Below are 13,720 nucleotides of genomic sequence, written 5' to 3' on the forward strand. Positions count from 1 at the left end.
GCGATTTCATTCCCTAAGGAAAGCTTTCACCTTTTCTACTTCAATTCGCCGGACGTGTGGTAAAATAAATTAATATTTGAGACACATCAACTATAGTTATCATGTTCGGGCAAATAATTTATATCACCACATTGGCTACATACTAGAAGACAGAACTTGAACACATCACCGCTGTGAAATTTCTCTACAAAATCAACATATCACATGAAAGTACACTTGAATCTCAAGAATAATTACAATCAACATATACAAAATATGAAAATTTTAAAACAGATTTATCAAGTCTAGAATACATGTATTATCTTCCTACAAAACATGCCTTGATACGGAAATAGATCTATCGATGTTATGTCCGTCTCACGTCCTGAAAGTGAGAATCACGCGACAAAAAATAGGAATATCATGAGAAAGAAAATCAATACAGAGAATATCTTGATCATCAGCCACCTATTTGATGAGATGTTATTGAGATACTTCAGCAGAGCTCCTTGAGCTCCCTCCACGTTGGCCACAGTATCATCCATGTTTTCGTCAATCCTACAAAAAACAACATTTTTTTTTTCAGAATTCAAAGATATGGTTAGAAGAAAGATTGAAGAATATAATTAGGAATTAAATTTCAAGGTATTAAAATCTTAAGATAAATTTATAATTTTGTTGTGATTTGGTCATATGAACATTTCGTAAGGTTCGTGGCACTGCCTCTTTTGGGCCTGCAATCGCCCCCCTCATGGTAACCCATGGTGTCAGGACTACCATCATAGGCTACCATGAGGGATGTGATTACAGCTCAAAAGAGATAGTGTCATAGGCCTTCCACCTCTTTTGGACTATGAGGGATGTAATTACAGCCCAAAAGAGGTAGTGTCATAGGCCTTACACCTCTTTTGGGCCTGCAATCACACCCTTCATGGTAGACTTACTAGCTCAATTGGTACCAAGTCTATTTAATCCAAGTACTTAGCTTAGAGGTCTTGGGATGGAGACACGAACTCCACTGCCAAGGAAAGAGAGATCTATGAGTAAGACTTCATGGACTACCATGAGAGATGTGATTGTAGGTCCAAAAGAGATAGTGACATGAAAGAGAGATCTATGAGTAAGACTTCATGGGCTACCATGAGGGATGTGAATGTAGGCGCAAAAGAGGAGGTGGCCCTGGACCTTACAATAAAATGTGCATTTTATTATAAGACTCATCTCACTATCTCTTTTGGACCTGCAATAACGTCCCTCATCGTAGCCCGTGGGCTCTTACTCAGAGAATTCTCATATCTTGGCAATATAGTTCGTGTCTCTCCAAATCTCAAACCCAAGACCTCCAGGCTAGTACTTGGATATGGTATCCAAATACTTAGCCTGGAGCTCTTGTTCCGGCACAAACTCCACTATCAGGGTTGGAAAGTTTTGTGAGTAAGTGCGCCATGAACTACAATGATTGCAGGTTCAAAAAAGGTACTTTCATGGGCCTCACATTTCATATCATACTTGGGTATGTTTTCACTTGTATAATGAAGTCAATTTAGCATCGAACAGCGATACCGTCTAAGATGATTGATATAAAGATAGAAGACCAACAAAGTCCCGACAGTGTGTAAGTAGGAAGTTGCGAGTATGTGACAATCAAAAGGTCATATATATACCTGATGGCAATCTCTCCTTGCTGAGAAACCAAAGTAGCCAGCTGATTGAAGATATTGCCAAGCTCGTGAATAGTAGATTCCACATTTTGAAGAGCCTCAGCTCTACTCTGCATGTAGCTGTCTTGTAATGGAACCATCTGCTGTTGCTGTTGATTTTGTTGCTGCTGCAGTAGTGGCCGAGTGTCCCCATCCACTTGGTTTCTGTTACAAACAAAAACTACATAAATAAGCCCAGACTCTCAATGGTTTCTGTTTACATCTGGAAATTCAGATAATTCTTCTTCATTTTATAAGTATATTACAAACATATTTAACTGCAATCCACGTTTAAGTCCTTTATCAAACGCAAGTCACATGATCGTCAAGTAAACATGACTTAGTTTTAGAAGTAAAAGGACAAAAACAAAAAGAGATTCAAGGGGAATGATAGAGAGTACAACCATTGGCCGGAAAAATAAATTGGGAATCATACTTGGGGAACAATTGAGATGAAGATTGTGACCCATTAGCCCATGGAAGAGGAGGGGGGTTAGCTGAGGTACTGGCAGCAGGGTTCGTGACCAAAGGACGTTGGCGAACAAAAGGGTTTGTGGGGTTCTTGGAAGCAGAAGAAGAAAACAACTGTCTTCTGTTTTCATGAACCTTCAAGTTCTGTAAATACACCAGAAGAGGAAATACAGTCGATATTCACCAAGAAAGAAAACAGACTAGTAGATTGATTCACAAAACAAATAAGAAGCAATTCTCAGATCACCTCCGTACGCATGGTCAAAACATCCTTGAACTCCTTAGTGGTGCTCATTAAACGATTTTTCAAATCATCAACAACTGTGGTAGAATGGGTTGTGGTGTCACTGGATATATTCCCACTTGCATTGCGTGAATTACTAAGAAGCTGGAGGTCCACTACAGCAGAATTAAGTGCTGTTATGTCTTGCTTGATAACAGCAGTTATCTCCTGGATCTCCATCGAGGGATCGTCAAAAACTGAGGTTCTCTTTGCCACTACAGTGAGAAAGAATAAGATTGCCAATTTACTCAAGCAGGTCTATACACGCAATGTAAATTAAAATCACAATCAGAAAATATCGAGGCTCAAGCGTAAGGACAAATAAAGGTTACTCTTCAGGAAAATCAAAAACAAAAAATATACAAAGGTGTTCTGTATCATTTTTCCAGCTCGGTTAAGTTTTGAAAACTCAACGACCAGATCATTTGGGCCTTTAAATCGAATCAAAGCAGAAGATACTGTTATCTGATTGCATGGAACCGAATCATTCATAAGTTAAATTATTGGTTAAAACAGGGTCATCGAAACAAAATACAACTTTGCATTATTTATAAGATGCGTCAATTGGAAATAATGCATAGATAAAGAACCACAAAATCAGTCCCCATTCACTGATTTAAGATATGGACGACCAGCCAAAGCACAACACACGGCCACCTACAGATGATGTATGTCAACGCATTTCTACTACCCAAAAGTTTAACCGGGGATAAACTGTCACTTTATCATTAAAACATCGTCATTCAATGCAACAGTCGATTATAGTAAAATATGTACAGATCACAGCAGCATGGCTGGCCTGAAATGGGAAAAAATTTCAAATTCCCCTCTGCCTGACATAATTATGAAAAAATGTATGTCTTGACTCCCTGATTACACAAAAGCTGCACATACTAATTCGCTGATCTTCCCTCGAAGTGATTCAATCCTAAGCAGCGTGGAGAGCGTAGTGTGCAGACACAGGTAAAAAAAACAAGTATGAGTTTGAACTTAATAAATCTATCGAAAAATCAACGTAGCGTATGTTTAAAGAAGCATATCAATCAACATAAAAAAAACAAAAAACATTTTTCAGAAAAATTATTCAGTCATTCACATTTTGCCAGCTTCGATAGCTTATGTGAGCTCTGATGGATTCCAAACCCAATTTTCGACGCTCTGCGGTTGAATTCCGATTGCGTAGCCGTAGCAGACAGCTGTTCCTCGGTCTTCGACCCACTGCTGCTCGGCCCATTCGGTGACGCGAATGACTTCTTTACCCTCTCCGCTATCCCCAAAAACTCCTGCGTCCGATCCCTAATCGACGCATTCCCACTCTTCAACGGCATTTCCAAAATTAAAACGGATAAAAAAAAAATCAATACCGTGATAGCACAAAACGTCTAATAAACAAAGAATCGCCCTCGAATTTCAAGAAAACCAAGGATCGGGGGATGTCGTACATAAAAATTTGCAGGACTTTAAACTCTCCGCTACTTGGGAATGGAAGAACTAGGGAATCTCGGATCTAAGACAGTAAATTGCATTTCAAGGTAGAAAATCGCATTGAAGAATACATGCGTGAGTTAGGTTTTGCCAAGTATTTAAACAGATTACATTTCTCCTTTCTCAAATTGATTTTGATAATGTAGACCAATTTTGTTGTATGCCAATTTTACCCTCCACGGACAAGTATTATCCCCATTTTACATTTTTTAAGGAAAAATATTTCATTAACTGATATAATTGTAGGCTTATGAAACCATCCATTTATGATATTTTGATACCAACAGGCAACATATAAGAATGGAATTGAGAAAGGATTTTTTATGGAGCAAAAAAAAAATGATCGTGAAGGTGAAATGGAGGAAGAATCGACTATTTTAAGTATGCAACGAAGAAATCTTTATTAAAACGGTTGTGCACGCGACGACTACATATGCACTTAATATGATTTGATTATCAAGGTTGAGTTCATGTTTGCACAAGGAAATGCTCTAATACAAAATCCAATAGTCCAAAATAGGTTCATAAAAATATGTAGATGTCACATAGTTAAATTAAAATTGGAACAGTTGATTGGGGATGTAAACAAATCAAGTCGCTCGCGATGTACTCGGAGCTTGGCTCGGTAAAAACTAAAAAACATGTTTGAAATTGTTCGTTAAACTTAAGGATATTCAGCTTGTAAGCCCTTGAGCTCAAGAATTTTATCGAGCATATATCAAACTTAAGGATATTCGGCTCGTAAGCTAGTGAACATGTTCTGGAGCTCGAGCTCGGCTGGTTTTTTGAGTCATGAATTTTTGTCTCAAGTTGTTATTTTAGTTAAATTCAATATATTGAAATGTTATAAAATGATAAGCACCTTAAATTATTATATCTTAGTTGGTTTTTTGGCTAAAAATTATAAACGAGCTCGAAAACAACTCTACTTAACGAGACGAACTCGGTTCATGCTCGTTAACACATGATAAATAAGCTCTTAAAGAACCGAGCGCGATCTTATTAATTTTCAAATGAGTCGAACTCGAGTCAATGTTAAAGTTCGAATCGACCTCAAGCCGAGCTCGAGCCTATATATCCTAAACGAACCGAGTTCAAATATGATAATGTTCAATTCGACTCGACTCATTTACATTTCTATTTTCAATATAGTGTGAAAGTACCACTCTTAAGCTATGAACTGGTTACCACATATACTATATAAGTCTTTCCAATAAACCTCTTTTAAATAAATATTTTAAAAAAAATCTCAATAAAATTCTTAATTCTTGATTTCACTCTTTACATGTTAGCCAAAATAATTGATATTTGAGGATCGTATGTGCAAAAAAATTGTGTATAACATTGAAACTATTTTATCAGTAACAACACTTATTGTACATTCGATACACTAATTTAAAAACTTAAGGTTCAAAAATATATTGATCAACATATTGTCAGTTGACTCGAATTAAATACAAAATCATGATTTGTATTTAGTATAAGAGAAATGAGATACAAAGACATATATTTCAAAGGTTTTTATATACCAAAAACATGTTTCGTATCATATCTGAAATAGTTGATACCGAAAACTCATAAATTTGTACTATATAGTAAATGTTTTGCATCTATTTTTATTCATGAAAAAACACATGAGCTCAGGAGTGCATATATTTTTTTGTGGATCATGGAGTGCCATTTTTTTTCCCTGACAAAACTGACTTCAAACCCGAACTTGGGTTTGGGGATTTAAAGACAATTTACTGTTGATGTAATACGATGACCTTTTATGTAATTCAATTTACGATGTCTAGAAAAATCTATTTAGAATAATAAATTATCAAGTTATCTACGGTCAAAATTATTAATTTATAGAGATTTTATTAAAATTATAAATAAAATTGTTATTTTCTGCCTTTCCCATAGACAACGTATATATACACCATATGCTATAATTTACATAGAATTCAAATTTGTATATTTATTTTGATCTAAGTACTAATTATTTCTAAATATCTACATCATTATATAATTTATATATCATGAAAACTTGATGTACATGTATTAATTATTTATAAAAATCATTTTAATTTCATATAATTATAATTTATATGGAAAATTACCAAAAAATCACCCTAAAAACTTTATATCCAAAGAATCCATGTTCTAAAAGTTTTATATTAGAGATACACTCCATCAAACATTTATATTAAAAAAAAATAGTCAAATCCAATAATTTATTTCCTTCTAAAATTACACTTTCTCATTTAATTAACTATTATTTGACTGCAACTTAAATTTAACTGGATTTTTTTTTTATCTCAAATTAAAGATTTTAAGTGACTATTTTTTTTAATATTATTTCAGTTTTTATGAAATTGTTATGAAATGTATATATTATATATGTAATATCAATTTTTTTCCTCGAATCTAAACGAAAGACATATTATTGAATATAATATTTTCAGACAAAAAATTATGTAAGACGGTCTCAAGGGTCGTATTTTGTGAGACGGATCTCTTATTTGGGTCATCCATAAAAAAAATATTACTTTTTATGCTAAAAATATTACTTTTTATTGTGAATATCAGTAGGATTGACTCGTCTCATAGATAAAGATTCGTGAGATCGTCTCACAAAAGACATAGTCATATTTTCAAGTATGTAACATAAATATCATTTTAAAGTAAAAATAAAATAAGATATTGAATATAATAAATAAAATAAATTATATTTTTGTTTATAAACCCTAGCAACATGTTCACTCTTCCTCTGTGCTGGGAACAGTCAGAACTCAAACCTCCATTCGCGCCGAAACTCGCATCTGACCATGGCAGCCATGTTGGTAAGCTCGATTTCATTCTACGAGGAAGATTCTTTGCTGGTCCGTGTTCAGGGAGCGAAATGTTCTATCGTGTCGATTCACGTTGTATCACCTCTCATTGTTGATGGTTTTCAAACGTTATCTACGTTTAATTGATGTTGACTTCTGGGTTGGATTGTTTTTTGAGTAATTATTGCTTTATCTAACTTCTCCTGTGTTTCCAGCTTTGTTTTGAATCGCATGAGTATGGCTTGAGCTTAAAGCTCTTCATTTTCGATTCTTATACAGTATGAGCTTTTGAAACAAAGTGAATGGATTGATTTTTTTATTAAGTTTTAATACTTGAAATCGACGCATTTCACTTTATTAAGACTCCTGTGATGTTTTTATCTTGCTTCCCAAGTATGGTTTTGTGGAGTAATGGTTATGGTCGATGGGTTAATTTTCTCTGAGCCAGCAATTCATCCGGTGAACTTGCAAAAATTCAACTTCCAGCAGTTGCTTCTGCATGTTTCTTGAAACGGTGAATTTGCATTTTAAATAAGTGGAGAAATATCATAATAATCTGTAGCTCAATTTGTGTATAGCAAAGGTTTTTTTTTTTTTTTTTTTTTTTGTTTTAAAGGGTCCCTTCATCTCATTAATTAAGACATCATTTGCATTTTAAGATGATCTTCCACAACTACATGATGAAATGTTTGAAAAAACGGTGGGTGTTTTTGAAATTGATGTCTTTCTCTCCTTATCAGGCTATATTTCCAATGTGTTTTATTTAGGCATGGTTTAGCCATCCTTTTTTAAATATTTGGCGAAGTTGTTGTAAGTGAATTGTCTTAATTCAGATTTCAGCTATACAACAAATGTGCAAGAATTTGATGAAATAATCTGCATATATTTATTTGGATGTTCACGGCAAACCCATTATTTTTATTCATGTTTACCACATATGCACGATGTTTTTGGCATCCATACTCATGGTTCACAGCATTGTGAAAGGGCGATTATTGTCATTTCCTGCTCGTTTTGTCACTTTTCTGCAATTGAATTCATCGAATCAACTACGGTTATTTTATTAGAATGCGATGTTTTTTTATTTATTCATCAGTTCATCTGTTTGTTTCTTCACACTAAATCTTATTATATCTTGTTATGTTGGCGATAAACAACAGCAACCTCAGATCATACTTCTGAAGGAAGGGACTGATACATCTCAGGGGAAGCCACAGTTAATAAGCAACATAAATGCTTGCATGGCCGTCGCTGATGTTGTGAGGACCACTCTTGGTCCAAGGGGCATGGACAAGTTGATCCACGATGAGAAGGGAAACACCACCATTTCAAATGATGGTGCCACTATAATGAAGCTTCTTGACATTGTACATCCTGCTGCCAAGATTCTTGTAGATATTGCCAAGTCTCAAGATTCCGAGGCATGATTTTTTGCAAATTCGGAGTTCGGTTCCAATTTTTACCCTTCTGAAATTGTTCACTGGAATTAATGTGCCAGCTATCACCGTTCAATTCATTAGGATACCTGATTAAAATAAACTCTTTTGATTTGATTTGAGGAATTATTTCGCTGCTATGCCTCCAGATAAAACAAACCTAAGATGAATTACGATGGAGATATGTTCGAGCCTTGATAGCTTATTGAAATAGGCGACTCATTGTGTTGGCTCTATAAATTGTGTGCCGTAATAATTTTTCCAGTTTTTACACTGTACATGTTGATCTTGAATTGTTAAATCCAATTCAATCTTTTTCTCTCAGCTACGATTAAGCTAGCTATGAGTTTCTTTCTTCCTTTTTGAAAAAGTTCAAGCATTACACTACATTAGTTTTATGGGTGTTGGTTTGCATACTCTTGGTGAAAATTGTTTCAATCCATCCACCATGTACCTAACAACGTTAAATGATGTGAAACTTCACATACGTCTGAAGTAGTACACATATTTCTCCATTAGAGATCTTTTATATTGCTTTTTGCCCTAAATAACTGTTGCATACGAGATTGATGTTTTGCAGGTTGGTGATGGAACAACGACTGTAGTTTTACTTGCTGGAGAGTTCATGAAGGAAGCCAAGCCATTTATCGAAGATGGAGTTCATCCTCAAAACCTTATTCGGAGTTACCGCTCAGCTTGCCAGTCGGTAAGCTTTCGGAATTTGCTTTCCATTTATTTGATTTGGCGGTAGATTTAAGGCTTGTTTGTTTTTGGTTTGTGGACTTCAATAGGCCATTGAGAAGATCAAAGAATTGGCTGTTAGCATAGAGGGGAAAAGTTTAAAAGAAAAGAAAAGTTTACTGGCTAAATGTGCCGCTACAACGCTGTCTTCTAAGCTTATTGGTGGTGAAAAGGAGTTTTTTGCGTCCATGGTGGTAGATGCTGTCATTGCCATTGGAAATGATGATAGGCTCAGCATGATAGGAATTAAGAAGGTAAATAAATCTTTTATTCACCTTAAATTTTGTCAATCTTTCTTTTGCTTGTTCAGTGGCGCTTATCAATTAGGTAAATCTTTATGTTGTACCGAGTCTATAATCTTCTTTTCCTCGGCATATTTGGTTGCTCGATTTATTCTTAATAATGTTGCACGAAAGGATTTATGTTGAAACCATTATACCCAAAAGTTCAAGCACAAAAAGGGTGGTCTGAACGATAATATAAACGTTACAATCCCCCACACATGTAATTTAGAGTTCAAGGAATGCTCAGAATTAGTGTCCGAGGCATACATAAAAGTGCAAGTTTGTTGGGCATTAGGTAACAAATATCACTTAAGGTGGAAGCCATTTTTGATACCATGTTGGAAAACTTTTTCCAGAAGTTGTAACTCATTGGGGATGGTCTAAACAATAATTTTAACAGTTTAAGAATTACGTTGATGCCTATCTAGATCGGCAGTTTGATCACCTTTATTGTCAATTTATTAAAGAAGTTGTTTAGTTGTCTGCTATGGGCAATAAGAACTTCAGAACAAAAAGCCTTTTCCATTGACAACATAATCATTTTACCATTCTATTATCTCTTACCCCTAATCATTGATCTTCCTGCTCAATTTCGTTCCTTAGGTTCCTGGAGGTACAATGAGAGATTCTTTTCTTGTGAATGGTGTTGCCTTCAAAAAGACATTCTCATATGCTGGTTTTGAGCAGCAACCAAAGAAATTTTTAAATCACAAGATACTTTTGTTAAACATAGAACTGGAGCTAAAATCAGAGAAAGAAAATGCAGAGATAAGGTTAGGATGTTTGGTATCTTTCAACTTATTTTACCTCTTATAATGGCTGTTGTCCAAAAGAGAAGCTGGCCGAGCTTTCTTTGTCACAGGTTGTCAGATCCATTACAGTATCAGTCAATTGTAGACGCGGAGTGGAATATCATTTATGACAAATTGGACAAGTGCGTGGAGAGCGGAGCCAAAATTGTTTTGTCAAGGCTTGCTATTGGTGATCTGGCTACACAGGTATCGGTTTATGTTCTTTCCTTTTAGCCTACCTGTAAATGGAAACTTAAAAGTTCAAGTAATGTTATCACTGGCTTAATTCTTGTTTGAATGGATGGAACAACCTTATGTATATCTATTTGTTCAAAAATTATGAAAAATACAATACAAGTTTTCTGTTGCATTATATGCCGTCTGAGTCCCTGTTACTTTTAATGTGATAATCATTGTAACTAATAACCTAGTGTCACGGTGAGTCTTTTCTATTTTACTTTTGTGTTTGATTTGAAATATTTGACATTTCTACACGAGGGATCCGATAAAAATTGCATATTGGGTCATACAGAAGACATTCAAAAATGATTTCTTTGTGCAGTATTTTGCAGATCGTGATATATTTTGTGCTGGTCGTGTAACCGAAGAAGATTTGCTAAGGGTTGCTGCGGCCACTGGTGGCACTGTGCAGACAACTGTGAACAACATAATCGACGAGGTAGTTCTCTTGTATTTTTTCGCATTGATTGAAAATTAACTAAAGGAGCCATAATTTTTGTTGATATTGAATTTGATTATGTTACATTCCCCTGTGTATATCAATATATATTTTAATGATATGAAATGTTTCTTTCCCTCATTTAACCATCGATTTATTTTTTCCTGTTCAAAAGGTTCTGGGAACTTGTGAGGTATTTGAGGAGAAGCAAGTTGGGAATGAGCGATTCAACATCTTTAGTGGATGCCCATCTGGTCAGACTGCTACAATTGTTCTTCGTGGTGGAGCGGATCAGGTTCTGCGACTATTAACATATTGCTTGTTCGTCATGATTTCAGCTGTAACTAATCGTTATATTTCAATAATATTAGTTCATAGAGGAGGCCGAACGAAGTTTACATGATGCAATTATGATAGTTAGAAGGGCTATGAGAAACTCCACCGTAGTTGCTGGGGGTGGTGCTATTGATGTATGAATTCTACCACTGTTTTTCACAATTTGTGTTTGAAGATGCTCAATTTACCAGTTTATTGTTGAAAGTTATCTCACGTCTGCAGATGGAGATAAGCCGATACTTGAGACAGCATGCTCGCACAATTGCTGGGAAGTCCCAGCTATTTATCAACTCTTATGCAAAAGCTCTTGAGGTATATGTTGCAAAAAAGTTTGTATTTAATTCTTAAAGCAAAAATATTTCCAATTCTCTTTGTGGATGGACAGAACCAAGAACATGCAGGATTGACGTCTAGATATGTTCAGGTTTACATCTTAGGGATACTCGTGCTGAATGTTGTTTTATCCTTTTCCTATGTTGTTACTTGATTGACTGTTATACCCATAGCTACAGTACAGTGGCAAGTAAGAATGTCTCACTGCTAAGGTCTTTCTCAATCTGTTCGTGTCCTGTGGTTTTTCTAACATGCATTCATCCTTTGAGAATAGTTTATTCTGTCTCATTCTATGGCTTTGCTGGGTCGTTGCAGATCATTCCACGCCAACTGTGTGATAATGCTGGTTTTGATGCGACCGATGTGTTGAACAAACTGAGACAAAAACACGCCTTACCATCTGGTTTGCCTCTCATCCATTTGAAATATTGCTAACCCCTCCGTGTTTGTCATGTCATGTCATGCCCGGTGAACGAAGTGCCTTTTGTTCTGTGGAGCATGTGTTTAAGATAATTAATATTATTCTTAAGATATTTCTTAATTTTGAAGTGTGAGCTTTTTAAATGTTAAATGCGTCAAATCTTGCTGACTGTTAAATTATTAACAGATGAAGGTGCACTTTATGGTGTGGACATCAATACTGGAGGAATTGCTGATTCGTTTGCCAACTTTGTGTGGGAGCCTGCAGTTGTGAAGGTTATCTTGTTATATTTCTTTGTGGAATGCTATTGATTATTAATATCTTCATCACACTTTTAACACTTGTTTCCAACCTCTATTTTTTTTGCAGATAAATGCGATAAATGCAGCCACTGAAGCAGCATGCTTGATCTTAAGTGTTGATGAGACTGTGAAAAACCCCAAGGTAATGTGAATTGTATCTCATGTCTTAATCCTATTCTATTATTTTTAGTTCGTTCTCAGCATAAAATATCTGGTGCATCATTGATAATGTTCTGTTGCCCAGCTGAGAATAGTTGAGTTTGGGTTGATTGGTTCTACCATAAACCCACCTCATCGAATGAGATTAATTCTTAATTTGCCTTGTCGGGTGGACCAGAGATGGTGGTTGTGGTGTTCCTTGACCATCATCTTCGAAATTCTAGACCCAAATTATTGTTGGTTGTCAGACTGACATTCGACTACGTGCTTTGTTTGAAATCAAAATATTGCTGATTCCAGATTATACAAGCGAATGAGCGATTCCTATGTAGCACGGATACCTTAAATTTTTTTTTGAAGTATCGGATACGAATACGACACGGATACGGATACAGATACGCGTGTCGGATACCTCAAAATCCATATCGTTGACTTTGTTTAGGGTTGACCGGTCGGATACGTTTTGGACACGGCGAGAACACGCCATGGATACGTTTTTCGGATACGTTTGGGCAAAATTGCAAATATTTAAAAGTTTTAGTGGTTAATTAAAAAAATTAAAATTTCTAGGGACTAAAAGAAAAATAATTTAAAATAAAAACCCTAAATTTATATAAATATAAATATATATAATATTTATATATATTTTAATGATTGTCGTATCATAGCCGTATCGTGTCTAATATTTTCAAAATTTGACGTGTCGCCGTATTCGTATCGTATTCGATACGATACTCGTACCCGTATCCATGCAACATAGAGCGATTCTTAATAACTTTTGACCAAGTCCTTATCTTTGAGTCTACTCTTATATCTTCCCTCTTCCTAATATGTGCCTAGAACCGTTATCCAGTATCTCATTGGTTCCAACTGTTTATAAAACATGATATATGCACCAGTTTTCATTGCCCGGATTTCTTGAACTCACTTGGGAAAGATACAAATGCTACAATTTTCACACATTATCGGAGATTGTTCATTTATTGACGTGATATTTCATATTACTACATCTGTTTCCAATGCAGTCCGAGAGTGCACAGGGAGATGCTGCTGCTAGCACCATGGGCGGTCGAGGACGTGGTGGAGCTGCTTTCCGTGGTCGTGGCCGTGGAATGAGGAGGCGATAGGCCTTTTTGAAATTTTCTTGTAATTTGCTAAATTTTTGTCGCAGCGTCGTGCATTCCCATGTTAGTTATTCCCTTATCTCCAATGGAAAACGGTTTTGAAAACAGCAAAGAAAAGGAGCGTAATTTTGGAATAGTGTCCGTGTGCTTGGGTGGGGGTTTTTTTTTTTTTTTTTTTAAGTAAAATCTCGGAATTGTGATTTGTGTGTGATAATTTCTTGAGGAACATAGCTTCTATATTCTGCACCTTTTTTGGTGCAGAGTGGTAGCTTTTGCTCGTACGAACATGTCATCCTATGTAAGTTTATCCCTAATGATCTTGATGCGATAAATCATTTTGCACGATTGACTTGTCTTCATTTTTTAGGTTTCAATTTGGA

The 13,720-nt window shown here is 35.5% G+C and overlaps 2 protein-coding genes across 3 annotated transcripts; one reads left to right on the top strand and one right to left on the bottom strand.

Moving 5' to 3' along the window:
- Nucleotides 1-160: 160 nt before the first annotated feature.
- LOC142533308 (syntaxin-32-like) lies at nt 161-4,035 on the bottom strand. Its single transcript, XM_075640035.1, has 5 exons — nt 3,530-4,035; nt 2,398-2,648; nt 2,116-2,294; nt 1,644-1,844; nt 161-537 (listed from the first exon to the last, which is right to left on the bottom strand). Exons 1-5 carry the CDS (start codon nt 3,759-3,761, stop codon nt 378-380), a joined length of 1,023 nt encoding a protein of 340 aa, XP_075496150.1. The 5' UTR covers nt 3,762-4,035; the 3' UTR covers nt 161-377.
- A 2,619-nt stretch (nt 4,036-6,654) lies between these two features.
- Nucleotides 6,655-13,509, top strand: LOC142533080 (T-complex protein 1 subunit eta). 2 transcript variants are annotated; one of them, XM_075639692.1, is made up of 14 exons: nt 6,655-6,746; nt 7,895-8,155; nt 8,751-8,876; nt 8,962-9,165; nt 9,799-9,968; nt 10,058-10,193; nt 10,549-10,665; nt 10,841-10,960; nt 11,037-11,135; nt 11,224-11,313; nt 11,650-11,737; nt 11,942-12,030; nt 12,125-12,199; nt 13,242-13,509. In XM_075639692.1, exons 1-14 carry the CDS (start codon nt 6,732-6,734, stop codon nt 13,341-13,343), a joined length of 1,692 nt encoding a protein of 563 aa, XP_075495807.1. In that variant the 5' UTR covers nt 6,655-6,731; the 3' UTR covers nt 13,344-13,509. The 2 variants fall into 2 exon arrangements, with proteins under 2 accessions (XP_075495807.1, XP_075495808.1); XM_075639693.1 differs by lacking the exon at nt 6,655-6,746 and having other exon boundaries at nt 8,043-8,178.
- The last annotated feature ends 211 nt before the right edge of the window (nt 13,510-13,720 follow it).

The sequence above is a fragment of the Primulina tabacum genome, chromosome 18 (genome assembly GCF_025594145.1).
Source record: "Primulina tabacum isolate GXHZ01 chromosome 18, ASM2559414v2, whole genome shotgun sequence".
NCBI lineage: Eukaryota > Viridiplantae > Streptophyta > Magnoliopsida > Lamiales > Gesneriaceae > Primulina > Primulina tabacum.